The 24248-nt window shown below is 40.1% G+C and overlaps 1 protein-coding gene across 5 annotated transcripts in view; it reads left to right on the forward strand.

Annotated features, from left to right (window-relative positions):
• EHBP1 (EH domain binding protein 1) overlaps positions 1-23689 on the forward strand; it is a 282002-nt gene extending 258313 nt beyond the window's left edge. For 4 of the 5 annotated variants that reach the window (XM_035110449.3, XM_035110450.3, XM_088665495.1 and 1 more), the window contains 4 exons: positions 10786-10885; positions 13773-13846; positions 22165-22279; positions 22643-23689. In XM_035110449.3, the coding sequence (XP_034966340.3) occupies positions 10786-10885; positions 13773-13846; positions 22165-22279; positions 22643-22733 (380 nt within the window). In that variant the 3' untranslated portion in view covers positions 22734-23689. The remainder of the gene's footprint in view (positions 1-10785; positions 10886-13772; positions 13847-22164; positions 22280-22642) is intronic. The other variant, XM_035110447.3, reaches the window with a different exon arrangement.
• Positions 23690-24248: the final 559 nt, after the last annotated feature.

The raw sequence follows: 24248 nt of genomic DNA on the forward strand, positions 1-24248 counted from the left end.
CATAGAAGAGGCCTTCCATTCATAGACGGTTGTCCCTGCATCAAACCAGTAATGGAAAAAATAATTAAATCCAACTATTTATTTATTTAATTTCACAAATGCATATACCACCTGATTGTAATAAAAACCTCAAAACAGTTAACAAAAAGAATAAAATAACAAAATTATCATTAAAAACTGTTTGAAACAACTATTCAAAACTTTCAAAAAAAGTTGCTAAGAACCAGAATCGAAGAAGAGCCTGCTGGATCAGGCAAATGCATACCCTCCAACATTTATACCCCACACATATTACATATTTATACCCCACACATATTACTGGATTGCCCCAGTTACTCTGGGCAGCTTCCAACGTATCTAAAAACACAGTTAAACATTAAAAGAACCTTCCATATACAGGATTGCCTTCAGATGGCTTCAGATAACTCCATACCCTCCAAAGAAAATAGGGACATCCTAAGGAAAAATGGGACATTCCAGGATCAAATTAGAAACCAGAATGGCTTCTCTAAATCAGGGATGTCCCTGGACTAAATGTCCATTTAGTTCAGCATGCTGTGGGAATCCTGCAAGCAGAATTTGAGCACAAAGGCATTCTCTCCTGTGTTTTTCCAGCAACTGGTAATTTAGAAGCATTACTGCCTCCAACTGATTAAAACCCGTGTCAGCATGTCTCGATAGGCTTGCCTAAACAAAAACGTTTCTAGCAGGCACTAGAAAGAGTAAAATGAAGGCACCTTTCTGATGTCAATAGGCAGGGAGGTCCAAAGTGTGGGTGCTGCCACACTGAAAGATCCATTATGTGGCACCTGTAACAATGACAGTTCTGCAGATCAGAGTGATCAAGTGGACTTGCATGCTGTAAGGTGATCTCAGAAGTAAATTGATCCCCAGCTGTTAAGGGCTTTATATACCAACAGTAACTGTTGAAATTGGCCCGGTAGCAAATGGGCAACAGTGAATATCTCTGAGCAGAGATACTATATACTGGTAGCATTTCACTTCCGTAAGCAATCATTGCACAGCATTCTGTACTTATGGCAATGCAAGGGAAGCTCCACCTAGAGCACTTTCCAGTAATCCAACCTTGAAGTAACCAGTGCATGAACTACTATGGGCTGGCTTTCCCTGCCCAAGTACGCTCATACCAATCACAGCTGGTAAAAGGCGCTTGGATCCCGAAGCAGCCCCAGACTGTGGATCTTCTCCTTCAAGGGGAGTGCTGCTGCTGCCCCATCACGGGGAGGCGATTGGCCAATTTTTCAGACATGGAAACTACTCACTCACCATGGCCAGAGGTGTACCTGGAGTCCATTGCACCCTTGGCAAGGAGTTACATTCACCGCTACAGAAAAAAATCTGAGAAGCAGGTGAGGTTGCCTGGACAAGAGGAACACGCCTCTTCAGTGCTAGACCCATGCTGCTCTCTGCATGGAAGCCATTCTGAGGGTCTCTTTATGTTCCCTCCTGCAGCAGCAGCAGCAGGTTTTCCTGCTGGACATCCAAGTGGATTCCTTCTATGGGCAAAGCAGGTCTGGAGTGCTGAGCTTGGTTGCAGGGTACTTCAGGTGTCATGGGAGGACTCCAATACCTGGGGTTTTTTTCACGGCTTCCTTGCACTTCAGCCCCTGGAGGGGGCCAATTTCACCAACTGCTGTGTATACCTTTGACGCTGCCTCCATCCTGCCAGGATTCCAGCTCAGCTTGTTTTCTCTCATCAGTCTCACCACCCATGCCCCTGTCCAGGGACTGCACACTTCTCCTAGGTCAGATGTTAGATAAATAGGGTTCAGTTATATCAGGTGAGGGTAAAAGTAAAGGACTCCTGGACAGTTAAGTCCAGGCAAAATCAACTATGGGATGTGACGCTCATCTTTGCTTTCAGGCCGAGGGAGCCGGCATTTGTCCACAGACGGCTTTTCTGGGTCATGTGACTAGCATGAGTAAACCGCTCCTCATGTACGGGGCACTGTGACAAGTGCCAGAGTGCATGGAAATGCCGTTTTCCTTCCCCCACAGTGGTACCTATTTAGCTACTCGCGCTGGTATGCTTTTGAACGCTTAAGTTGGCGGGAGCTGGGACAAAGCAACGGGAGCTCACCCCCTCGTGCAGCTTCAATCTGTGTGATGCCACCCTCTTCCAAAACTCCTAATGAGTGCTTCCAGTGGCTTCATATAGCTACTAATTATCATTGGAGATAAAATAGTGTCATGTGGTACCCAATGACAAAACGACCTCCAGGAGGCTGAAAAGCGCTCTCCCAATGCTACTTTCTGGACTCTGTTTCAGAGGTAGGAACAGAACTGCTGTAACACAATGACTCCAGTTTCCAGGGCCAATCCTGGAATGGTATCAAAAGCCATAAAGTGTTTAGGCAGCAGGAGCAACGTTGCATTCCCTCTGTTCTGCTTTCTGCAAAGCAACAGTCTGCAAGGCAGACCCAGTCGCATGGCCAGGCCTGAACCCAGTTTGGAACAGATCTTAATACAATAATTTGATCCAATACAACAATCAATGCAATATTTACAATAATATTTATTTATACAGATAGCCATTATGTGGCTGTATAAATTGGCCATCTGCCAAGAATCCTGGAAAGAATATTCCTCATGATTATAGAGCACTCTTTTCTATCTCTGCAAAAATTGGCAGCTAGTTGAGTTTCAGATCAAAACTGCCTTCCTCTGGAGTCTGTCGTGAACTGTTTACCACGTGAGACACAAACTTCTAGCAACTGAAATAAAGTCCAAAGGTGCTGGGAATAAACCAGGGAGAAAGAATGTAAACAAAATCATATTACAGGTGAAGAGAGACTGAGGTAATAATCGTTGTAAAATGAATGAAGCCGTCAAAGTGACCAAAGTCTACACTGATGGGTCAAAACCTGTCAATTGTGTCAGCATATTGAGTAATAGCTTGTTGTTGCATTACAGAATTAACGCTTTGAAAGAATTATTGTTAGTACTTCATTTCATGAACAATACAACAAAATACATATCAAACAAAAATGACACTGCTGGAGGTTTTTAACTGGTGCCAAGATAACATCCCTTCTGTCTAGTTCTTATTCTCAACAAATGAGTACAGAAAAGAAGAAATGTTCCTAAAACAATACTTTGAAAGAGTGAAAGTAATCAAGGGAACACAAGGATTTCATTGCTTTGTTCCATCTACACCCAATCCAACAGGAATTGTGACCAAGGTGTACTCCTTTAGCAATGAGAATGAGAAGTTTGACACTGAAGGAGGTACAAAATCTCTAGATATGGCTGAGATAACTGGGTATGTGACCTGGGAATAAAACATGGTGGTTGACCTATGTGCTATCAGTGGACTATGAAAGTGAAGAAGCAACTGTGACCTCCTTACACCCGCCAGGCCCAGTATCATCATTTGTTTACCCATCTAGTTGGGATGTACTTAACTTAGGGCGAGCACAAGTTCTAACAAGGGTCGAACTAAGAACTGCAACTTACACTCAAAAAATGAAACATTGTGTGCAACAAGTGCTGAAAACCATTTGGTGAAAAGTATAATTAATGGAAGAATAAATGTTTTCAGACTCATTTCACGTGTAAGGTTTTTTTCCATAATTTTGTTTGATATATATTTTGTTGTAATGTTCATGAAATGAAGTACTAACAATGCATTAATTCTGTAATGCAACAGCAAGCTATCACTCTACTTTGGAACATGTTTTTAAAAGAAAAGCCTGACTAGCTTTACAGATACCTTTTAATTGCATAACTTTCTAAAGAAATTCCTGAAGTAACTGATATTATAGTTTGAAGTCTTGTTTCTTCTGTTATATTTTACTCCAAAAAGACCCATTTATCCTAAATAGAATCCAATAAGGCAGACATGTATGTACAAAATATTTTTTCCAATGTGATCCCATTGAGATACCAAGATGAAATTTTGCAGGTAGATCTTAGAAATGTTAAATAATCAATACATTTTTTGAATTTTTAAAATCATATTAATTTTTATCACTTTTTAAAAATTTAAATTTCGTAACTTTTATTTTAAATTTAAAGTAAGTTCATCTTGTGACATACCATATTAAAATCCATGAAGTTCTGAAGAGATTGGTATTTTTAGTTTTGATGTATCTCAATGCTGGGCTGAGCTTTTAAGGTTTTTTGTGTAGTCTGACAAGGCCAAATTGTCATTTTTTTGACATTTCAAACCCTCATAACTCAAAAACGGGATGAGATAAAAAGCTAAAAGCTTTGATCATTCAACAAGTGTATAAAATATTAAGAAAATTGGGTGACATAAGGTAAAATGTTGGATCATTTGATATGGAATGACCTTCCAGTTGAACTTAGAGACAGACATTTCTGTCTCTCACTTTTTCTCTGGCCAATCAGCTCTCTGCACTGCACAACTAAGCTCAAACCAAAACTATTGCTTTTTCTTTGTGCTTCCACCCTCTTTATTTTTATTCAATGCCCCCCAGTTGCACCTGAGGCTGCTCCCCCTCCCCAATTGTTCCAGCACCCCCCAGGGGGTGGTATCACCCACTTTGGGAAACACTATTAATTTAATTGGGACTCCCCCACCAGTAAGGAAATCCAGCTGCATTCACTGCTGCTGTATAAGGGCAGAAAGCACACCTCCTGCTCAGAGTCTTAGGACAGATGTATTAGAACACTTCCAGGGTGGTTTTGTCACATTTTAGCTTCTGGTTTTTAGCTTTTAAAAAATTAGCTATTTTTGCCAGTAGCATTCAAACCTAAACACTGTATTCCTGGGAGTGATTCATATGCAGCCTCCTGAACCCAAGATCCTATGAGCCCTCTAAATGTCCATAGTAGAGAGTGGGTGCCTAAATTCAGAGTAGCTAACTCATCTACAATAAATTGTGACATCTCCTCTGCTATCTCCGGAAGGCTTCTAAAGTGGAAATTATCCCAACAGGTCTCTGTTGGACTGATCTTCAAATTTCAGTTCCAGGTCATCAGGTCTAAAAACAATTACAAGTTGACAAATCCACTCCCCTGAAGAAAGTGACTGAGCAAAAATCGTCCATCAGACCTTAATAGGTGATGGAAGCCTAGGTGTCAAGTTCATGTGTTGGGTGATTGTTTGTTACACATCTGCAGCAACCATTAGCTGTCTACCTTCCTCAGTAATGACCTGTGGTTCCTCAATGAAAAGATCAGATAGGGCTCCACCTTTCAGAGAACTGCAGTACTGTACTCTGAAATGGTAGGTGGCATGCAGACGTGTTGCAGCAAACTGCATTAACTATTTCCCTGCATCACCCAAAAGCTGCAGCTAAGGGGAGTGGCAGGGCATGTTCATTTAAACCATCTGCAATTTCACAGGTTTTTAAAGAGCATTTCTAGAGCAAAATATACATCAGGAGTCAGAATCAAGCTTGGTCAGAAGAATCAAGTATACACTTTCAGAGTTATTGCTAAATACATTAGTTCTGGTAAATGAGCTGCCATAGCCGCTAGAGCAGACATCCCCAAACTGCAGCCCTCCAGATGTTTGTGTCCTGGACTTTTTAGACTAATCTATTCATGTACTATCCGAAACCAAAGGGTCACTTTGGTTGCCAGATGTGATCCCCCCCTCCAGCTCTCCTACCCTAGTAATTAGTCTGTGTGTCTTGGGAAGAGAGATTCTTTGTGGGTGGGGAGTGTAAGGGAGTTTCTTATTCCCTTGCTTTTTTGTGAGCTTGTCAGTAAATTTCTAAAATAAAAAGTTTTGGATATAAGCCTCTCTATATATCACATTGACTTGACTCCCCATCTCTCCCCAAATCTGGAAGATATTCTCCGTAATCTCAGAGATAGCAGATGCTGATTATGATTACGTACTCACTGGCATGATATACTCTGCATACAAGCAGAGAATATCACTTCACATTTTCAGTACTGAACCATCATGCATTCTGCTATCCTCTGATGTGCCATGGCTCAAATGAAACAATCATCATTATTTTTTCTGTTGATTGGAATACTTTGTTCTTTCAATTTAGAAAAGGATGTGTTTTGGAAAATGAAAAGCTAAATTGATTTCTGAGTGGAGGAAAACTGTATGCAAGTGAAAGCAAGCATTCCTCACATTTCAAAAGTTTTTGTGTGTTTGTTTAGTTTCTGGGCAATGGGATGTGTAGGTGTAAACATTGCATGAATTCAAAAATTTATGTCATGTACCGTAGTACGACTTAATTTCTAAATAAGAGTTATGGAGTCAGTCTTGTGTGGGAAACATTAGCTGGACATGGAAGCTGTCATTCAATGTGCTGAGAATAATTGCTGGCTTTTAGTGAGAAGACAGTGGCACTTTGTACATGTGTAATAACAGGTTTGAAAGTTGGCATATTACTGGTAATATGCTAGAATAAAAACCATCTGCTCTGATCTATCCTCCCTTCTTGTCTGGCCTTCTTGTCCGGCCTGCTTCCTCTCCCTCTTTCTTGTCTCCGTTGATGTTGACTGCCCTGCTGTCCTCATCCAACCCTTCTACATACTGCTTTAGTCCCATTCTTTGGGCATCTCCCCCACCATTATCCCTCCTCTCTACTACAATTCTCTCACACCTCTGATTCCTTTTCTACTGCTATTCCATGTTAAGGATCATTAGGGGAAAGAATTGAAAATAAAGCTGCCAGCATCATAATACCATTGTAGAAACCTGTTGTATAACTGTGTACAACTCTAATTGCTGCACCTCAAAAAAGGATATTGTAGAGATAGGAAAGGTGTGCAGAAATGAGCTACCAAAATAATAATGGGGCTGGAGCAACTTATCTATAAAGAAGGTTACAATATTGGGAGCTTTTCAGTTTGAGGGGAGAAAGCAAATAAGCAGGGGAAAGGAAAGAGGCGTATAAGTTTATGCAAAATGTAGAGGAAGTGAATAGTTTTTCCCTCTATCCCTAAATACTGAAGCTTAGAGTCATCCATTGAAGCTGAATGCTGAAAAATTGAGGACAGACAAAAGGAGTTACTTCTTCACACTTCAAATGGAGTTGATTATCACAAAGCGTGGATCAGCCATCCACAAACTGCGGCCCTCCAGATGTTTTGGCCTACAACTCCCATGATCCCTAGCTAAGAGGACCACTGGTCAGGGATAATGGGAATTGTAGCCCAAAACATCTGGAGCACGTGTCGGCAAGGTTATCCGGCCATGGGCCGAATCGTTCCCATGGACATCGTATGTGGGCCGGACAGGTGCAGTGCAACACTGGAAATGGCGTCTGCGCATGTCCGCAGCACCGGAAATAGCTTCTGCCACTGCGCAGATGCTGGAAATTGCGCCTGCACAGAAGCAATTTTTGGTGTCTGGGCATGCACAGACGCGATTTTAGGGGTCTGTGCAGGTGCAGGCACCATTTCCGGTGCCACTCAGCAAGTCCCTGCGCCACGCTGCGCAGGTTTAGTGCAGCGCGTGGGGGACTCGCCGAGCGGGTGGCTCAGTTCATGGGCGGCCCGTGGGCCAGATAAACGGCCTTTGTGGGCCGCATCCGGCCCATGGGCTGGAGGTTGCTGACCCCTGATCTGGAGGGCCGAAGTTTGGGATTGCCTGCTGTAGATGGTCACCAACTTGACTGGATTTAAAAGGGGGTCAGACAAATTCATGCAGAAGAAGGCTATCATAAATCAATGGCTATGTTATATCACCAGTATCAGAGGTGCTTTGCCTCTGGTTGGCCACTACAAGTACAGGATGCCGGTGGTGTGTGGCAAAATTTTTAGTAGGGGAGCAGTTAAGGTCAGGGGTACCAGCTTGCAAGGGCAAGGTGGGGACCTGATGTCCCGATATTGCTCACATCAGCAATGTGCTTCCCTCTCTAAGCTGGGCAGGCTTTGGGAAGGAGGTCTCTAACGGGATGCTGGAGCCCTCGTGCCTCCTTCCCAAAGCTGGGTGTAGTGTAGCAATGGAATCAACTGCATTCTAGCCTAATGTGTGCAAATATATATTGTGGGGCCTGAGAGCAAATAATTTTTGCCATACAATGGTTTTAGCTTTTATGGAGGGAGAGCTGTGTCAAATGCATGTAAAGATAAAGGGACCCCTGACCATTAGGTCCAGTTGCGGATGACTCTGGGGTTGCGGCGCTCATCTCGCTTTACTGGCCGAGGGAGCCGGCATACAGCTTTCGGGTCATGTGGCCAGCATGACTAAGCCGCTTCTGGCAAACCAGAGCAGCGCACGGAATCACCATTTACCTTCCTGCTGGAGCGGTACACATTTATACTTGCACTTTGATGTGCTTTTGAACTGCTAGGTTGGCAGGAGCAGGGACTGAGCAACAGGAGCTCACCCCATTGTTGGAGATTCAAACCACCAACCTTCTGATCGGCAAGCCCTAGGCTCTGTGGTTTAACCCACAGCGCCACCCGCGTCCCTGTCAAATGCATATAGCTACTTTTATATAACACATTTCATTAGATGATTGCAGGACACGTAGTAAACATCAATTAACACTTGCACAAGTGTCAGAATGTTACATTTCAGATGGGAAGCTAAGATACAGAGAGAGATTTGTCTATGAGATCACAGAGTGAGTCAATATCAAAGGAAGAATAAGTAACCCAGAACATTTATTTATAACTACCGGTAGCCAACATACTTTTGTGGCACATGAATTTTAATTATAGAAGGAGTCTTGAAACTTGATTAGCTATTTTATCTCCTTCCATTTTAATCTTGAGAACTTCATGTTACAATAAGGAAAGGACTGTTGAGAAGTCCAAGACATTTCTACTGCTAATCTAGTACAGATGTTACAAAGCATTTCCAAATTTTGCTGAATGTTGGCATTCAGTGTTAGGACAACCCAGATGAATTAATCAATTAATTAATTCTATGAGCATCCCACTTCCCCAAAATTGGAGATGCACCAATGAATATTAGCAGGCACCTTGATGTCCTTGTCAGTATTGATTTGCGTATATCCCCAAACTAGGGAAGTACATCTTAGTTTTTACCATTCACATAATTTAACTGGGACTGTCAGCAATCGTGTGAATTTCAAACATTCACCCCCACCTTGTGCAATGGGAGAAGGAAACTACTGCAGGAAATCCTTCATATAGTGATTCTTCACTGGTGCAACTGGACCCCACTTCTCCTCTGTAATGGAATAATACCGCCACACAGGTATTACCAGTTTCAGCTATTATGAAGTTGTGAAGCCCTTAAATATTTCACAGTAAAATGAATTTAATTTGAATTGTAGTTAACTTAAAATAAACATGTGGGTTTTTTATTTGAAAAAAACCTAATAATAAAAGTCATTTTTGCCAATATACAGGTACAACTTAAAAATCAGTTTCAACATAGGCTCTTACCACCTTCATGCCTGTTCAGGGAAGCAGTGTGACATCACCACTTTCTATACAGTGTGTGCTTGTTAAAGGATTCCTACTCAAGCGCTTACATTGATACCTCCCACTTCTGTTACCTCACCATTCTGTTACAAAAGAGGGATCTGTTGGCAAATTACTTTGGGAGTTTTGAATTCCACATGTTTAGATTGCAAAATTCCAACCAAAACAATCTTGATGAATGTCATGATTAACAACTTGTGGTAGAGAGTGCTGGGTTCAAGTCATTAGATAGTTTTAGATAAGCCACTCTTCTTTCGGCCTGCATTGCAGTCTGCAGTGTGAATATTAATGCTGGGCTATTTCACAAGCACTAAAAAATCATATGTGTGACATACCATAGAGAATAATCCTATATAATCTGACCTAAGAGTAAATCTCATTTCACTAGGATTGCTCTGTTAAACACACTGTTATTTATTTAACATTATTTACTACAACCATTGCCACCATGTTGGAAGCATTCTCAAAACTAAAATTAGAATGGTAAAAATATCACCTCAAGTGCACTAAAAGTTCATTGGAGGCATACATTTGCATGTAAGAATGATTGGGTGAGTTTTCTAGAAGTGAGGAAATAATTTATACTCGTCAGTTAGAACTGCCTCAAACCAGGTTGAAGACTTGGCATGCCTTTGACTGTTTTCACAAGTGACTCTGAACCCTGGATTTGAATTTTCTACACATAAAAAATCAGATAAAAACTTAAATTAATTAGAACATAGACATGATTTTAAAATGGCCGTCCTAGAATAACACAAAGGCTTCTGGGAGGCTTATTAGTATATTGAGTATTAATGCTTCTCCCATTAGACTAATCTCTGACCATTTTGACACTTTGAGTTTGGCAGATTTTTTCTCGGAAAAGTAACATCCATAATAACTTTTGAAAACAATGTTCACCTCTGAGCCAGAACCGAAGGGGTCTGTTGCATGTGCATGGGGCTCATTCTCCCCTCCAGCAGTATGCCCTTGTACTCTGGACTCTGAACTCTCTGGCTTTGAGAGCAGCTCTTTAGGGCTTGTGGAGCACTGCAGAGCAAGGGAAATTAAGAAGTCCTTGTGCATGTGTGTCAGGCTGCTCATGGCTCTTTGGGCACTAACAACTACAGTCATACCTTGGTTTAAGTATGCTTCGGTTTGAGTACTTTCAGTTTAAGTACTCTGCGGACCCATCTGGAATAGATTAATCCACTTTCCATTACTTTCAATGGGAAAGTTCGCTTCAGGTTAAGTACAGACTTCCAGAACCAATTGTGTACTTAAACCGAGGTACCACTGTATATTGAATCCCCCACCCCAGAAATCTATAAATATATATTTCATATTCATAGTGTTATTATCATCTAGATAACCTATGAGAGAAAAAGTTCAGGTTTATCTCTGTGTTAATCTTCTTGTGTAAGTTTGTGTGTGTTTTTAAAACAGGTAGAAACACTGAGGAAGAAGAAGCTATGATGCAAGAATGGTTCATGTTGGTCAATAAGAAGAATGCCTTAATAAGGAGGATGAATCAACTCTCCCTGCTGTGAGTATATATACTGATTTGTCAAAACTGTTGAACCAACAGATTTTCCAGCATTTCAATCAGAAACTTTTGAAGCACACAATTTTGTAAGCATAGTGGCCTGATCCTAAATTTAGAACATGAAAATGAATGGTTCCAGGACCTACATATTCAGCCTTAATCAAAAGATTTACAGATGCCTTTGCATGTTAGGGATCCAGATGTAATTCACACAAACATCACCACTGAATTGAAGAGGGAACTACTTACAAGCAGAATAACACTGTGTAGTATCACTTGTGCAGTATCACCTATAGGCTGAATCAATAGGATTGTGGTGTGTGGAAAAAGAGGGGAGAGGGCAGATAAATTTCCTGTTTTTTATGTTCCTGAGAGCTAATGAATACATTGCATTAGAGCAGGCAGGTCAAACCTGCGGCCCTCCAGATGTTTTGGACTACAATTCCCATCTTCCCCAACCACTGGTCCTGCTAGCTAGGGATCATGGGAGTTGTAGGCCAAAACATCTGGAGGGCCGCAGGTTTGACATGCCTGCATTAGAGTAATATGCAAATGACATGCACTTAAATTAAATTGCATGCTAGAAATGTGAAAATCTGGGAAAGTGTGCTTTTTAGAAATTGCTTCAGGGAGCAAGTAGTGCAAGTGACTTGCATCTTCTGTCCTTCTTTGTAATCTCTGAAGTGGGCCTTTTTATCTAGCCTCTGCCAGATGCAGAAGCCGTCTATGCAGGCTAGTGCAGGGAATGTGGCTGAGAGGTAAACATAAAGTTTCTGTTCACACATTAAGAAACCATCCTATATCAAATATTTCCAGCTAGCCGAATAGTGCCTTCTCTCCCTGGTTGTGACTCCCAGGTTTCTCAGCCAGGGGTTCTCTTCATCTCCTTCTATCTAGTCCTTCTTATCAGAAAATCAATGAACTGCATGCAAAGCACCAGAAAGTACTTTCTGTTCTCACAACAGGCACGTACAGTGGTACCTCAGGTTACAGACGCTTCAGGTTACAGACTTCGCTAACCCAGAAATAGTACCTCGGGTTAAGAACTTTGCTTCAGGATGAGAACAGAAATCACGTGGTGGCGGCGTGGCGGCAGCAGGAGGCCCCATTAGCTAAAGTGGTGCTTCGGGTTAAGAACGGACCTCCAGAACGAATTAAGTTCTTAACCAGAGGTACCACTGTATGCTTTGGTCTGGATAGTTGTGCAGGCACAAAAAAACCAGCATGGGACAAACTGTTCCTTCTTTCCCACTTTGCTTCTTAGTTTCCCAAAAAAAGTTCTCCACTATGTCCAAACCAGGCAGCTGTCAGTTAACAACCCAGTATATGATCTAGGGCTAAGGAGGAACACTCAGCACCAACGCTTTTTCTCAGCTTCATAATCATGGTCCAAATGATCATCTGAACTGAGCTGAACTGCCTGTGGATGCATTAAAAAGAGGACAATGGGCCTTGAAGCAATAGCTGAAGACTTTAGTGTCACCACAGGCAAGGGAGAGCAATCCCATTCTGAAGATTTCTAAGACCCCTTCAGAAATAAGGAAAGGTCGCTGGTTTCCAGATGCACATTCCACTGAGTATGGATCCTGTGCAAGGTGCGTAGGAATAAATGTGCATTGCTGTAGAGCAGTATTTATGTAGATTGCTCCTTTTGGCATTTGTCTTTAAGGTTGCCAGGGCTATTATGACACTTTCTACAGTTCTTCTGTATTTATTGTTTACTGTCAATCTTTACATACTTACAATATTTCTAAAAAGAGTGGTGCTGAGACCACCCTCTGCCCCAGAAGCCCTGCCCCTTACAGACAGATACAGACAGACAGACAGACTGCCTGTGGCTGCAGAATAGGGGGGGTCCACTCTTCTCTGAGGACAAAGCATTCAGTGGTAGGAGGGTGTAGAACCACATTTGGTGAACCCAATGCCACATTTGAACCCTGAGTATTAATATACGTGGTTCCTTCTACTCTGGCGTATTATTTTACATCTAAAGCCTCCATTCATCTATTAACTCTGAAGACAACATATTATGTCCTATGGAGCCATGACATGTCGTGGCACACCCTTTGGAAAGCTCTGAATTAGGACATGGCTCCCTAGCCTGCCCTGATTCCCTAGTCACCACCCTCTAGGACTGCAGAATCCCAGGTGGGTAAGAGAGTCTCTCCCTCTGAACTACAGAGTCCGATAAGTGAGCCTCGGGGCCAATCAATCACCTGAAAGGCTAAACCAAACTATTTCTTTTCCCACACCTAAATTGCCAAAAGTGACCAAATCCAGAAGATTAACCTAATTAAACAACACAGCAGTCCATCTAGCATTCTGTCCTGCTTTTGGGTTGTTGTTTTTATTTTGATTATATATATATATAATTATAATTATATATATATTGATTTTATTTTTTTGATTTTCTGTGAGCCACCCTGAGACCTCCGGGTATAGGGTGGTATATAAATTCAATAAACAAATAAATAAAATATTCAGTGTGAATTACTGTAGACAAAAAACCAATCTGTGATCCAAAATTCCTGCATGGCCCACACTGGGAGGGAAGGTGCTGCTGCAAACAGAGTTGAGGGAAGTTAGCTTGTCCCTTAAATAGGGATCAAGCTCTGCCCTGCTCCTCAGACCACCTTAGGAATGCACCAAGGATTTTCCTGCTCTGCTTCTCTTGCCCAGTGACCCACAAGGATGCCCAGCCTTCTAAGCACCATCTAGACCTTTTGCTGTACTACTTCTTAATCCTTTGTTCTCGTGTATCATTTATTTAGAGTAGCTTAAACCTATAGTCCTAACTGAGTCCAAAAAATCAATGTAAATTAAAGGTTCTTTTAAACGTTTAATGATTTAGTAATTAACATATTGATGAACTTTGCAACTTGCCTAGGGAAAAGGAGCATGACCTAGAGAGGCGGTACGAACTGTTGAACAGGGAGTTAAGAGCAATGCTTGCCATTGAAGGTAAGAAATGTTTTGATTGTTTAGGCTTCTGTCTGTGAAAGTATTCTGCTTTTAGATGAAAACCAAAAATGCTGTGTGACCCCTTCTAGATCAATTATGAACTTTTCAAAACAGACCTGTGTAATCAAGGATACTTAATCTGCCGTAAAAAGGACTTGGAATTGAAGTACTGGAAAGGACAATGTTTATTTATTTAAGTGGCATAAGCTCTGACACACAGCACTGGATTTGCCTCAGTACAAAAATATAAGAAATGATACATCAGATTAATTATTTTTACATCTTAAATATTTGTTAGCAACAGTACTTCCATAGAAAGAATAGACCTCACCCATCTTCATTATAAAAAAATATCATGCACATGTCAAGTAAAACATTTTTTCAGAGAAAATGACACCATTAGTGCAACCCTTTGCACGTATATTTTCTTGATTCTCTGTATCTTTCTAAGCAGCCACTCACTTCACTGGAATGAATACTCATGAGCAGATTGACATAAGGGATAAACAATGGTCTCCTCTTCATTATGCTTTTAAAGAACTGTACAATAATCCAAAGGATAATTTATAATAAAAGTAAACATCTAGATAGGTTAAACTACTGCTTTACCTTATTTTGTTATTTAAATATGCTAGGTTTCTTTACAAAGCTGTTCTACTTATAGTTTTCAGCCACATATTCTGCCTTTACCGTTCAAAGATGTTTGCTTAAAAGTTAATCCTCTGGGCTCTGTAAAATGGACCTTTTGTCTAATCAATGCAAATTGATTTTGCTATTCTGTATTGACCTCTTAACCCTTTGACTGTCCATGGTAATTTCTTTCTTCACCTGATAAGGTACCTGATCCATAATGAATCAATTCTAATTAGTTTAGAGACATCACTGAAAGCATGAGTTTGGGAGGAAGAGGCACGAGGTGTCAGGTAGCTTTCTAATCCACCTCTTTGTAGCTTTTTGACAAAACTCAAGAATTACAGGAATCCTGAAAAAAATATAAACCCATAACATGTTTATTGCTTTCTAAAGAGGGATTTGACAGCAACAATAACAAAATGTTCAAAAGAAAATAAAACTTTGGGCCCAGGCATCTAGTAGGTGTCTTTTGGGAGACTTCTAAGTCTTTGAAGTTTGGGGGCTTCTTAAGTAGAAGTGTGAAGTAACACTGAGTTAACTTTTGAAGGACATGAAGCAGGCTTATGCAGGCCTGAAAACAGCAAAACATATTTTTCTTTTTAAAAATATGTACTAGAGACATCATTACAATAATTGGTAGTAATAATAGCAACAACATTTGGAGGGCTTTTCCAAAGTTGAATAGTGTTGTTGTTTATGTCTTAACATTTAAATGTTATTTATATTATTCTGCTAGATTCTCAAAGTTTCCCACTCCCCTTCTGCCACCAAGATCCTCTTAAGTTACTCTTAGTTATGTTTCATCTAGATCAGGGGTCGGCAAGGCTTACCTTCCCTGGCCTGGCTGACTGCCGTGGAGCCCCCTCCATGGGCTGGATTGTGGGCATGCGTGAGTGGGCACTCCCACAATTTCCGGCATCTGCGCAGACGCGATTTCTGGTGCCGCGGAAGCAAGTCCCCACGCTGCGCTGCACCAGTTTAGTGCAGTGCATGGGGACTCGGCGAGCGGGTGGCTCGATTCGGGGGCAGCTAGTGGGCCGGTAAAACCCCCGTGGGCCGCTTGTGGCCCATGGGCCTTAGTTTGCCGACCCCTGGTCTAGTTTAACAGATTAATGGTGCTGTTCTGAATATATTAAGTGGCTACAGCATAAATTTAACATTGGCCCAGTTGCACAAATTATAGCTAAGCATAAACAAAGGTGGTCAGAGCAAAAATTGCAGCCACTTTGCTCATCCTCCAGTTCTGCTGCTGCCATGATACCCAGAACTAAGCTATGATTTAGCATTATATGTTATTTGTACTCCCCCCCCCCCAAAAAAACAACAACACATGAGCAAGTAGGTAGCCGTGTTGGTCTGCCGTAGTCAAAACAAAATTAAAGAATTCCTTCCAGTAGCACCTTGGAGACCAACTAAGTTTGTCATTGGTATGAGCTTTCGTGCACACTTCTTCAGATACAGATACTGCACACGAAAGCTCATACCAATGACAAACTTAGTTGGTCTCCAAGGTGCTACTGGAAGGATTTTTTTGTTGTTGTTTAAACCATGAGCAGTAAGCTAAGAACAAACCTTGTCTACAGCTCATAGTCTGTTTGGCTCCAGGCAGCAAAGAAGCAGTAGGACTGGAGTATCTGCATGCTTGCTTGCTCACTCACTCACACTAAGCCATGGTTTATCATATGGCTTATCATTCCATACACTATTTCTAATTTTTTCTTTTAAAAGGCATACCCCACTTTTTGAGGCACTTCTCCATAAAGTGATGAGTGAAAACCAACTCTACCTGACAATAAAATATAAAAATATGAAACACAGTACTGTACAATTAAACATTAAACCGATATAAAAAGTTAAATACATAAATAGAATATAAAACACAACACACGTGTTTTAACAGTGTTAAAACAAAAAAGCCAACAAGAATTTGAAACTCCAGAAATAAAAGACACTAATTTTAAGCAACATCTTCAACAAACATTGAGACCACTAAATTGGGGCTTGTTTCACTTCTAAGGGAAGGAAATTTCAGAGACCTGGTGCCACAGCACTAAAAGCACCTGCTCAAGTAACAGCATGCTTTATTGCCTTGGCATGTGTCACCATCAACAGATCTTCATCCATTGCTCTAAGGGACAGGGCAACTTGCATAAAATATTGTGGGGGCCCAGGTAACCCCGCCCTGCATAATTGATCAAATGACGTAGTGCACACACACCATTTGAATGGGAATGCCCATCAACTTTGTGGTGGCCCGGCCCCCTCAAATATTTTATTGTGGGGACCCAAGCCCCCACGGTCCCTAGGAGTTTGCTTTCTATGGGACTGGGGTAGAGTGTAAGGAGAGAGGCAGCTGTACAACTTGGTGCTCTTGGTGCATTTCACCCTAAACTGCAACAAGTCTTAGCAATTGCTGAAATGCTGATTACAGTGGTACCTTGGTTTACAAACATAATTGGTTCCGGAGGTCTGTACTTAAACCATAGCTGCCAAGTTATCCCTTTTTTTCAGGGATTTCCCATTATGCTGAATAGGCTTCCTCGCGAGAAAAGGGAAAACTTGGCAGCTATGACTTAAACTGAAGCGAACTTTCCCATTGAAAGTAATGGAAAGTGGATTAATCCGTTCCAGACAGGTCCGCGGAGTATTTAAACTGAAAATACTCAAACCTGTACTTAAACCGAGGTATGACTGTACATGTTTTCTTCATTCAACACTAACACAACTAACAGAGAGAAGACTGGAGGCAGGGAATGCCTTATTTCCATGGAATTTTGTACCCTGCTCTATGGATATAGATGGAAACTTATCTCCATTAGTTCTTGTTTTAGGAATTAGGAATGACAGATATAAGTCAGATGTATATCCAAGGACAGGTTTGGTTTCTCTGGGATGCATTCGCATTCTTAAACCAACACCCGTCACACAGAATCACACAACCTCATTGAATTCATTTGTGGCTTACTTCCAAGTGAGTGTACATACGGTAGGATTGCAGTCTCAGTGAACCTGTAAACCAGTGATTAAAATGGAGATAATTATTATTATTATTATTTATACCCCGCCCATCTGGCTGGGTTTCCCCAGCCACTCGGGGCGGCTTCCAACAGAAAAATGAAATAAAATAATCTATTAAACATTAAAATCCTCCCTAAACAGGGCTGCCTTCAGATGTCTTCTAAAAATCTGGTAGATGTTTGCAATAGAACATCATTTTGTGGTGTTGAAGCTTTTCATGCAGAATACATGCCTGACCAAGCACATTCGGGTTTTCTTTTGGCCATATATTATTCTTATTTTTTACAAGCAGTACTGCCACCCCAGCAAAAGCATATACGGTAATCTGGTTACGTGTTGAATAAAACGACAGCACATATTTCTTGATGATCAGGAGCACCAACTTGAATAAAATAGGGGGGGCAGATAAATCTCAGCCCTGATCCTAGCAATGAAGGTGCCTAGTGCTGGTGAAACTGTTTATTCCCATATTCCCACCCACCCCTCACCCCATTTTTTAACCACCAAAATAGCTCTGGCTAGCCCCCTCAAATATCTGGGCTTCTAAAGTTGGTGCCTATGCTTGATGTGCTTTACATAAACCAGCAGAAAACCGATGCAGAATAAGACTGTCTCATGAAAACAAAGTATAAACATAGAGTAGTCACCAGCTGAGTTTGGGGGAGCTTTGGGTTCCAGCTTCCTTCTTGCATGCATTGCGACACTTGTTAAAATTTAATGCCTCCTTAGAACAGCTGAAGTTCATGTTTTACACACCTTAGGAGTGGTGTGTGTTCATTTTTCTACCCAACAAATAGATCTCCTTTAGAATAATGTACATCTTGATTCATTCTTGGCTTCGAGTTTGAAGTGGATGCTCTTCTTAAAAGGATTTATGCATAGGTTCACTATTTTTGTAGTTATGGTTTATATGATAAGCTTTTATATTTAAAATCAATATGTAATCCTGTGGAGGAGCTTATCCCCTAAAACCCCATTTGTAAATCTATTTTAGCTTTGTTACACGGCGCTGCCACAGTATTTCATAGATTGATTAGGTTCAGCAGTAGAATCCTATCAAATGGCTTCCTCTGATGATGATGCAAACTCTTTCAGGATTGCTAGTTGACTGGAACTAAAGATAAGGCTTTGACTGCAATCCCCCAATGTGCTCTTTACAAAACTAGTGTTAATTTTCATCAAAAGTTGCAAGGCTTATTTTATAGCAAACAGATTTAAGGGATTTTTATTGTAGAACTTTGGTCATTTTCAATATACTGGAGTGTATTTCTGCTAGAATACTAATATCTGTTTTCTTTTCCCAAACTAATTATCTCCTTTTAAAGAAAATAAATAGTAACTGATTCAGAAAAAGCCCTTTTGCAGGTTTTTATTCTGTATAAAATTTTGAAATCTATATCCTTCTTTAAAAAATTTGTTATTGCCAGTGACCGAAGAAACGATGCTCCATCTATATCCTGGTCCTTAAACCCATCCTTATGGGAGTAATCACATTGATTTCAAGGGAACTTCCTTAGAATGTCATCTCTGAAACCATTTCTTAACAAAGTAATGTGTGTTGGGTCTAGCTGAGCTGCAGATCAAAAAGGATCAGAGCAAGTTTTTTGTTAAGAAAAAGCCTGAGATTAATATAATTTCTATGCATCTTGCTTTTGTTCACCATATAAGGATGTCAGCCTATTAGGCTCCAAATAACTCTTTAGATTCGCATAAGCAGCTTGCTTTCACCCAGTGAAAATGTTGGTGTCTTTTTTTTTCTTTAAATGGCTGGTGTCTGCAGTATATAACAAACTGCTCTAAGTTTCAAAAACCATCTCCTTTGTGGGGACTGGTCTGCCTTTTGAACTTAACTAAATCTAAAGCCCACTTACTTTACAGAACAAGCTTCATGTGGGTTTGCTTGCTTGCTTGCTTGCTTGCATCTTGCTGTAGTCAGGTGGTGTGGTGAATGATTTTCTTTAATTTCCAAACTTCAGAACATGTCATTGGAGCACTCCAAGACTAATTGAGTTCAGCTGAAATCAACAAGACCTATTTCCACATAAATGTGTTTAGGTGTGAGCAAAAGTTACTGAGGCTGTGATTCATAGCTTTTACTTTTTTTAAAGTCCCATTGGAAACAACAGGACTTACAGTCTTCTTTTATTTTGAATCTTTGGGTATAATAGAAAATGTAATCAGAAGGATTACTGCCATTATTATTCACAGACTAGAAAAAAAGACTGAGAACTAGAGGACTTTGTTGGCCAATAGGTATATCTACTTATACTACATTAAATAGCCTTGACATGAACTGATATAATCAAGGTTGCTTCTACACATAATAGTGGTTAAGTTACTTGACTTTTTTAATTTTGGAAATAGAAATGAGCATTCATGTCTGGTTGTTTACTATTTTAATTAGCAAACCTTAACAGTACAAACCTGTACATGTTGATTTAAAAATCCCACTTAGTTCAATGGGGCTTACGCCTTACTAAGTTTGTGTAGGATTGCAGCCCCAAGTATCATGGGATCATTTTCCCTATAAAAGAAATTTATTTCAAACAATATGTTGGGACTCTTAGACAATTGTATCATATCATTTTTTGAGAACTGCTATATTTAAGCCATAAATGACATGTGCTCTTGCTTTATTTTGCCACTCTGAATACATGCATTCAAATGTAAAATCTCAACAAATTATGAACAGCTAAGAAATTATGCATATTTTTAAAAACAGGGGAATTGGTGCCTTTCAGACTTTTGGTGCTAACTAGTTGTTGAAATGTAAGTATATCATTACTAGTAGAAATCATATGCTACTGGGCAGCCTGTAAATGCTGTTATTAAATAAATACAGTAATGGCAACAAAAAAATATTCTGAAAACTTTGTTGGAGTCCTTTCATGTAAACACGGTGTCTAGGATGTAGTTTTTACAGCTAAATTTGTTGTTTTCTGCAGCTGTATGTGAGGGAGTATATTTTCTCTATGTCACTGTTAGAATGCATATACTGTGTATGTTGGGAAGGCAATTTAAAGAATGGCTTTTTACTGCTGTTCTAACCTTTATTGGATGAGTCTGCATCTAATTTTTAATTTGTAAATACAAGACTGAATTCACTCTAGCACCACTTGCTTTCATAAAGCTTCTGAACAGTTTGCTGCCTTGAATAAATTTTGCTTTGGAGGGGGGTCAGGGGGATTTGAACCAGCACATTCTTGTGTGGTTTGTGAAGATTCACATGGTAACCATTGGTGTGCATTGTTAGGTTTATCTGAATAAGCACCAGCCATGTGAGTTTTAACATGATTGCCCAGGGCAATGGAGAGAGAAGAGAGAAATCCAAAAGGGCTGCACTGTCTTGCCTCTGGTTTTTTGTGTTGTTGGTTGTTGTTTTTTAGAAAGTTGATAGAGGTGAGGACACCACATGAGTCAGAAGTGATGGAGTTTTCTTTTAAAGCCAGTGTCCTGTTTCCCTCCTGCTTCTCATTTGTTCTGCTATCTCCTTCATAGTCTATTTCTCCTTCTTTTCATTGTTTACCTTCCTAATGAGGGAGGCGGGGCAGACTGGAAGTTGATTGACAGATGCAGTCTGGCCTGGAGAGCAGTTGGTTCAGAGCGTGAGGAGGGCTCCAGCGTTAAATGTGCCCTTTTTAATGAAATACTGCCTTATAAAAAGTAAGAGACAATACAACACCAAAAGGAAATACCTGTATGAGAGAGCCGCTCTCTTTCTGCAGCATCTTTGAATAACAAACTAAAGCAAACCTGAAGAAGTGAAAGAAATGAGTGTAGATCTGTACTCCACCTTTTTTATAAAAAGCTTCAACAACAACCAAATTTGGAATTGTTCCCTAGGTAAAGGCCTAAGATTCAGCCATTACACAAGCTGCCAACTAAGGAAGAAGCTGTGTAATACTGTCTAGCAGATGTGTTTTTACCTCAAAGAAAAATGCTGATTATCTGATACCCACTTTTAAAGTTATTCTGAAGCATCTGGTGCCCAGTGTGAGACATTTCCAACAGCTAAGATGTAGCAAGAAAGAAATTAGCAAAGAGTAGGCTATTTGGAGGGGAGAGTAGGTTACAGTGAGATTAAGAAGAGTGTTTTTCTATTTGCTTTATCTGGCTTTTTGTCTGTAATTTTTCCTGTTTCGATTCCTGTAATTTTTCCTGTATGATTCCTACATACATACATACATACATACATACATACATACATACATACAGTACATATGTACACACTGTGTGGTTTTTTGTTTGTTTTGCCTAGACAGACTGATATGCAAAATGTAAATGCAAATCATCAAGTTTCCTAATTTCCAAACTGGGAGCTAGAAAATTGATTCCATTCACTCCACACTAGTGTGTTTTCATACAGTTGGAACGTTTTTTTAATATGCCCTAGAATCTAATGTTGGAAAACATAAAATTATTGGGTCTGATTTATCCATCTTCCCACCCTTCCCCATCAAGCTATAACCTGAAGTCATCAAATGAGAGTCTCGGCAGTTTAAAGTTACACAAATCCATAGGAATGTGAAATGAAATGACCCTTATTGGTCCCTACAAAGGAAGAGGCTTTATTGTGGAGGCCAATGATCTGGCACTGATTTGTTTAGATCATACGTAAGTTAAGCTTTCAAAGCACGCAGTTCTGGATTTCTTTCTTTTCTTTTCAGACTGGCAAAAGACCGAAGCCCAGAAGAGGAGAGAGCAGCTTTTGCTCGATGAGCTTGTTATTCTTGTTAATAAACGTGATGCACTGGTCAGAGATTTAGATGCTCAAGAAAAACAGTAAGTTTTGTATCTTGACCAACATCTCTAATGGGAGTGTGATTTTCCTGCGTGGTAGCCTTGTTTCATCTAATACCATTCAAGAAAGGAAATTTTGAAGAAAAGTCAACAATCCAGTGCTAAAGCAATTCAAATTGTAGAGATTCTGTGCAGTCCTAGGTTCCAGTAATGACTGTCCTCCTAGCTCTCACCCATCCACTCAGATGGCATGCCCTCCCTTCCCTTTCCCACCACCCAGGGTCCCTTAAGTGAATGGTAGTTGGGACTTGAATTTCTGAGAGGTTCTGTGCAAGACCTATTGCACTGACATTTGAAATAGAGCTTTATTAGGGAAACTGATGACAATTGTGTTTGGTTTCCCAGGGCCGAAGAGGAAGATGAGCATTTGGAAAGGACCCTAGAGCAAAACAAAGGAAAGATGGCCAAGAAAGAAGAGAAATGTGTCCTTCAGTGACTGGCTTTCATGGGGCATGATACTGTTGCGTTTTATAGCTTAACCCTTCTTACATTTTGGAAATACTGACACAAGACTAAAAAGACAAAATCTCAAATAATAAACTTCAGAAAATGTTTAAACCTTCCATTTGACTAGACCAGCTTTACCCCAAATTGTTTTCTTATTCCCTCTCCCCACAAACAATATTCCTTCAAAATCACCTTTCTCCCTGATTTACTTGCAGACTTAAGACAAAAAAATTACATACTTTTAAATAAGTCTGCATCCAAATGTTGTGGCAACACCTGGGTTGTTAAGGAGGGGAGAAACCCTGGCTTTTTAATTTTTTGTTGAAATAACTTTCAAATACATTATTTTATGTAATAATATTGCAGAGGGAGAGAAGACAAAAATAATTTTGAATGATTTTATCCAGTCCTGTTGTGTGTAATATTTAATACGCTACCTAAAATTGTTTAGCTAGATTATACTCAGACCATTTATTACGATGCGCTATATTTACCAATGTTTATTGCAGCAGCAGTTTTACATTTTTACCAATTATTTAATTATAAATTTAAGACTTTTTGATGTGCTCAGAGAGAAGGTATACCTTTCAAAAGCCTTGTGATCTGAATAAGTGATTGTAATGATGAGACCGACTGAAGTGTGATCAGTTTACAAAAAAAATCATCTTTAGAGGCAATTCCATTTTTATTAATTATTTATTTACCTCTCAGTTTTGCTCCATTCTCTTCATTTTGTTCAACCTCTGCATCCTGGCTCCACAATGCTGTTAATATTTATTGTGTATCCACCAGGGGCCTGTCTTGCCATTATCTGCAAAATCCCCTTGCAAGTTAATATATCCTTCACTAGCACCCCACTCATTTTTGTGAAAACTGTTACATTTATTTATTACAATACTGAGTTATGTATAAATTTTCAATAAAGCTGGATCTTTCTTACCATAACTCTGGTGGTCTACTTTTCTTACAAAACCTTTTTTTAAAAAAAATTGATATTTCTCATGAATGTTTTCATGGCATAACTTCATAGCTATTATTTTTAGACATAACATCTGTACAAAACTAAATAAGGCCGCAATACTATGCACATTTACTTGGGAGTAAGTCACCCTGAACTCAGTCGGGTTTCATTCTGAGTGTAGGATTGCACTGTAAATCTACTTTTACATAGATTATGTTAAGCTTTTTGAGGAATGTTGACTGAGAAATAGGAACAATTTGAGGTGGGGGCATGTTTTGTTTTTCAAGTTTTCTAGCTCCAGTACTGTTGCACCAATGTTTTCTACATTGGTGTTTCATATACAAATATTTGCCGTAGCATTGCCTTCAAACAGCTTCTACTAAGTTGTTGTTTAAAGTTTATAACACCCCCCAAGTTTTAACCTAATTAACCATATGGGCAGTGCAACCCCCTGCATTTTTTACTCAGCCCTGCGTCTACCTGGAATTCAGGGAGGTGATCACAAGCTGAAAGGGTCCCCCGGGATAATGGGGTTTGCTTGGT

Source organism: Zootoca vivipara, chromosome 3 (assembly GCF_965207765.1).
Source record: "Zootoca vivipara chromosome 3, rZooViv2.hap1.1, whole genome shotgun sequence".
NCBI lineage: Eukaryota > Metazoa > Chordata > Lepidosauria > Squamata > Lacertidae > Zootoca > Zootoca vivipara.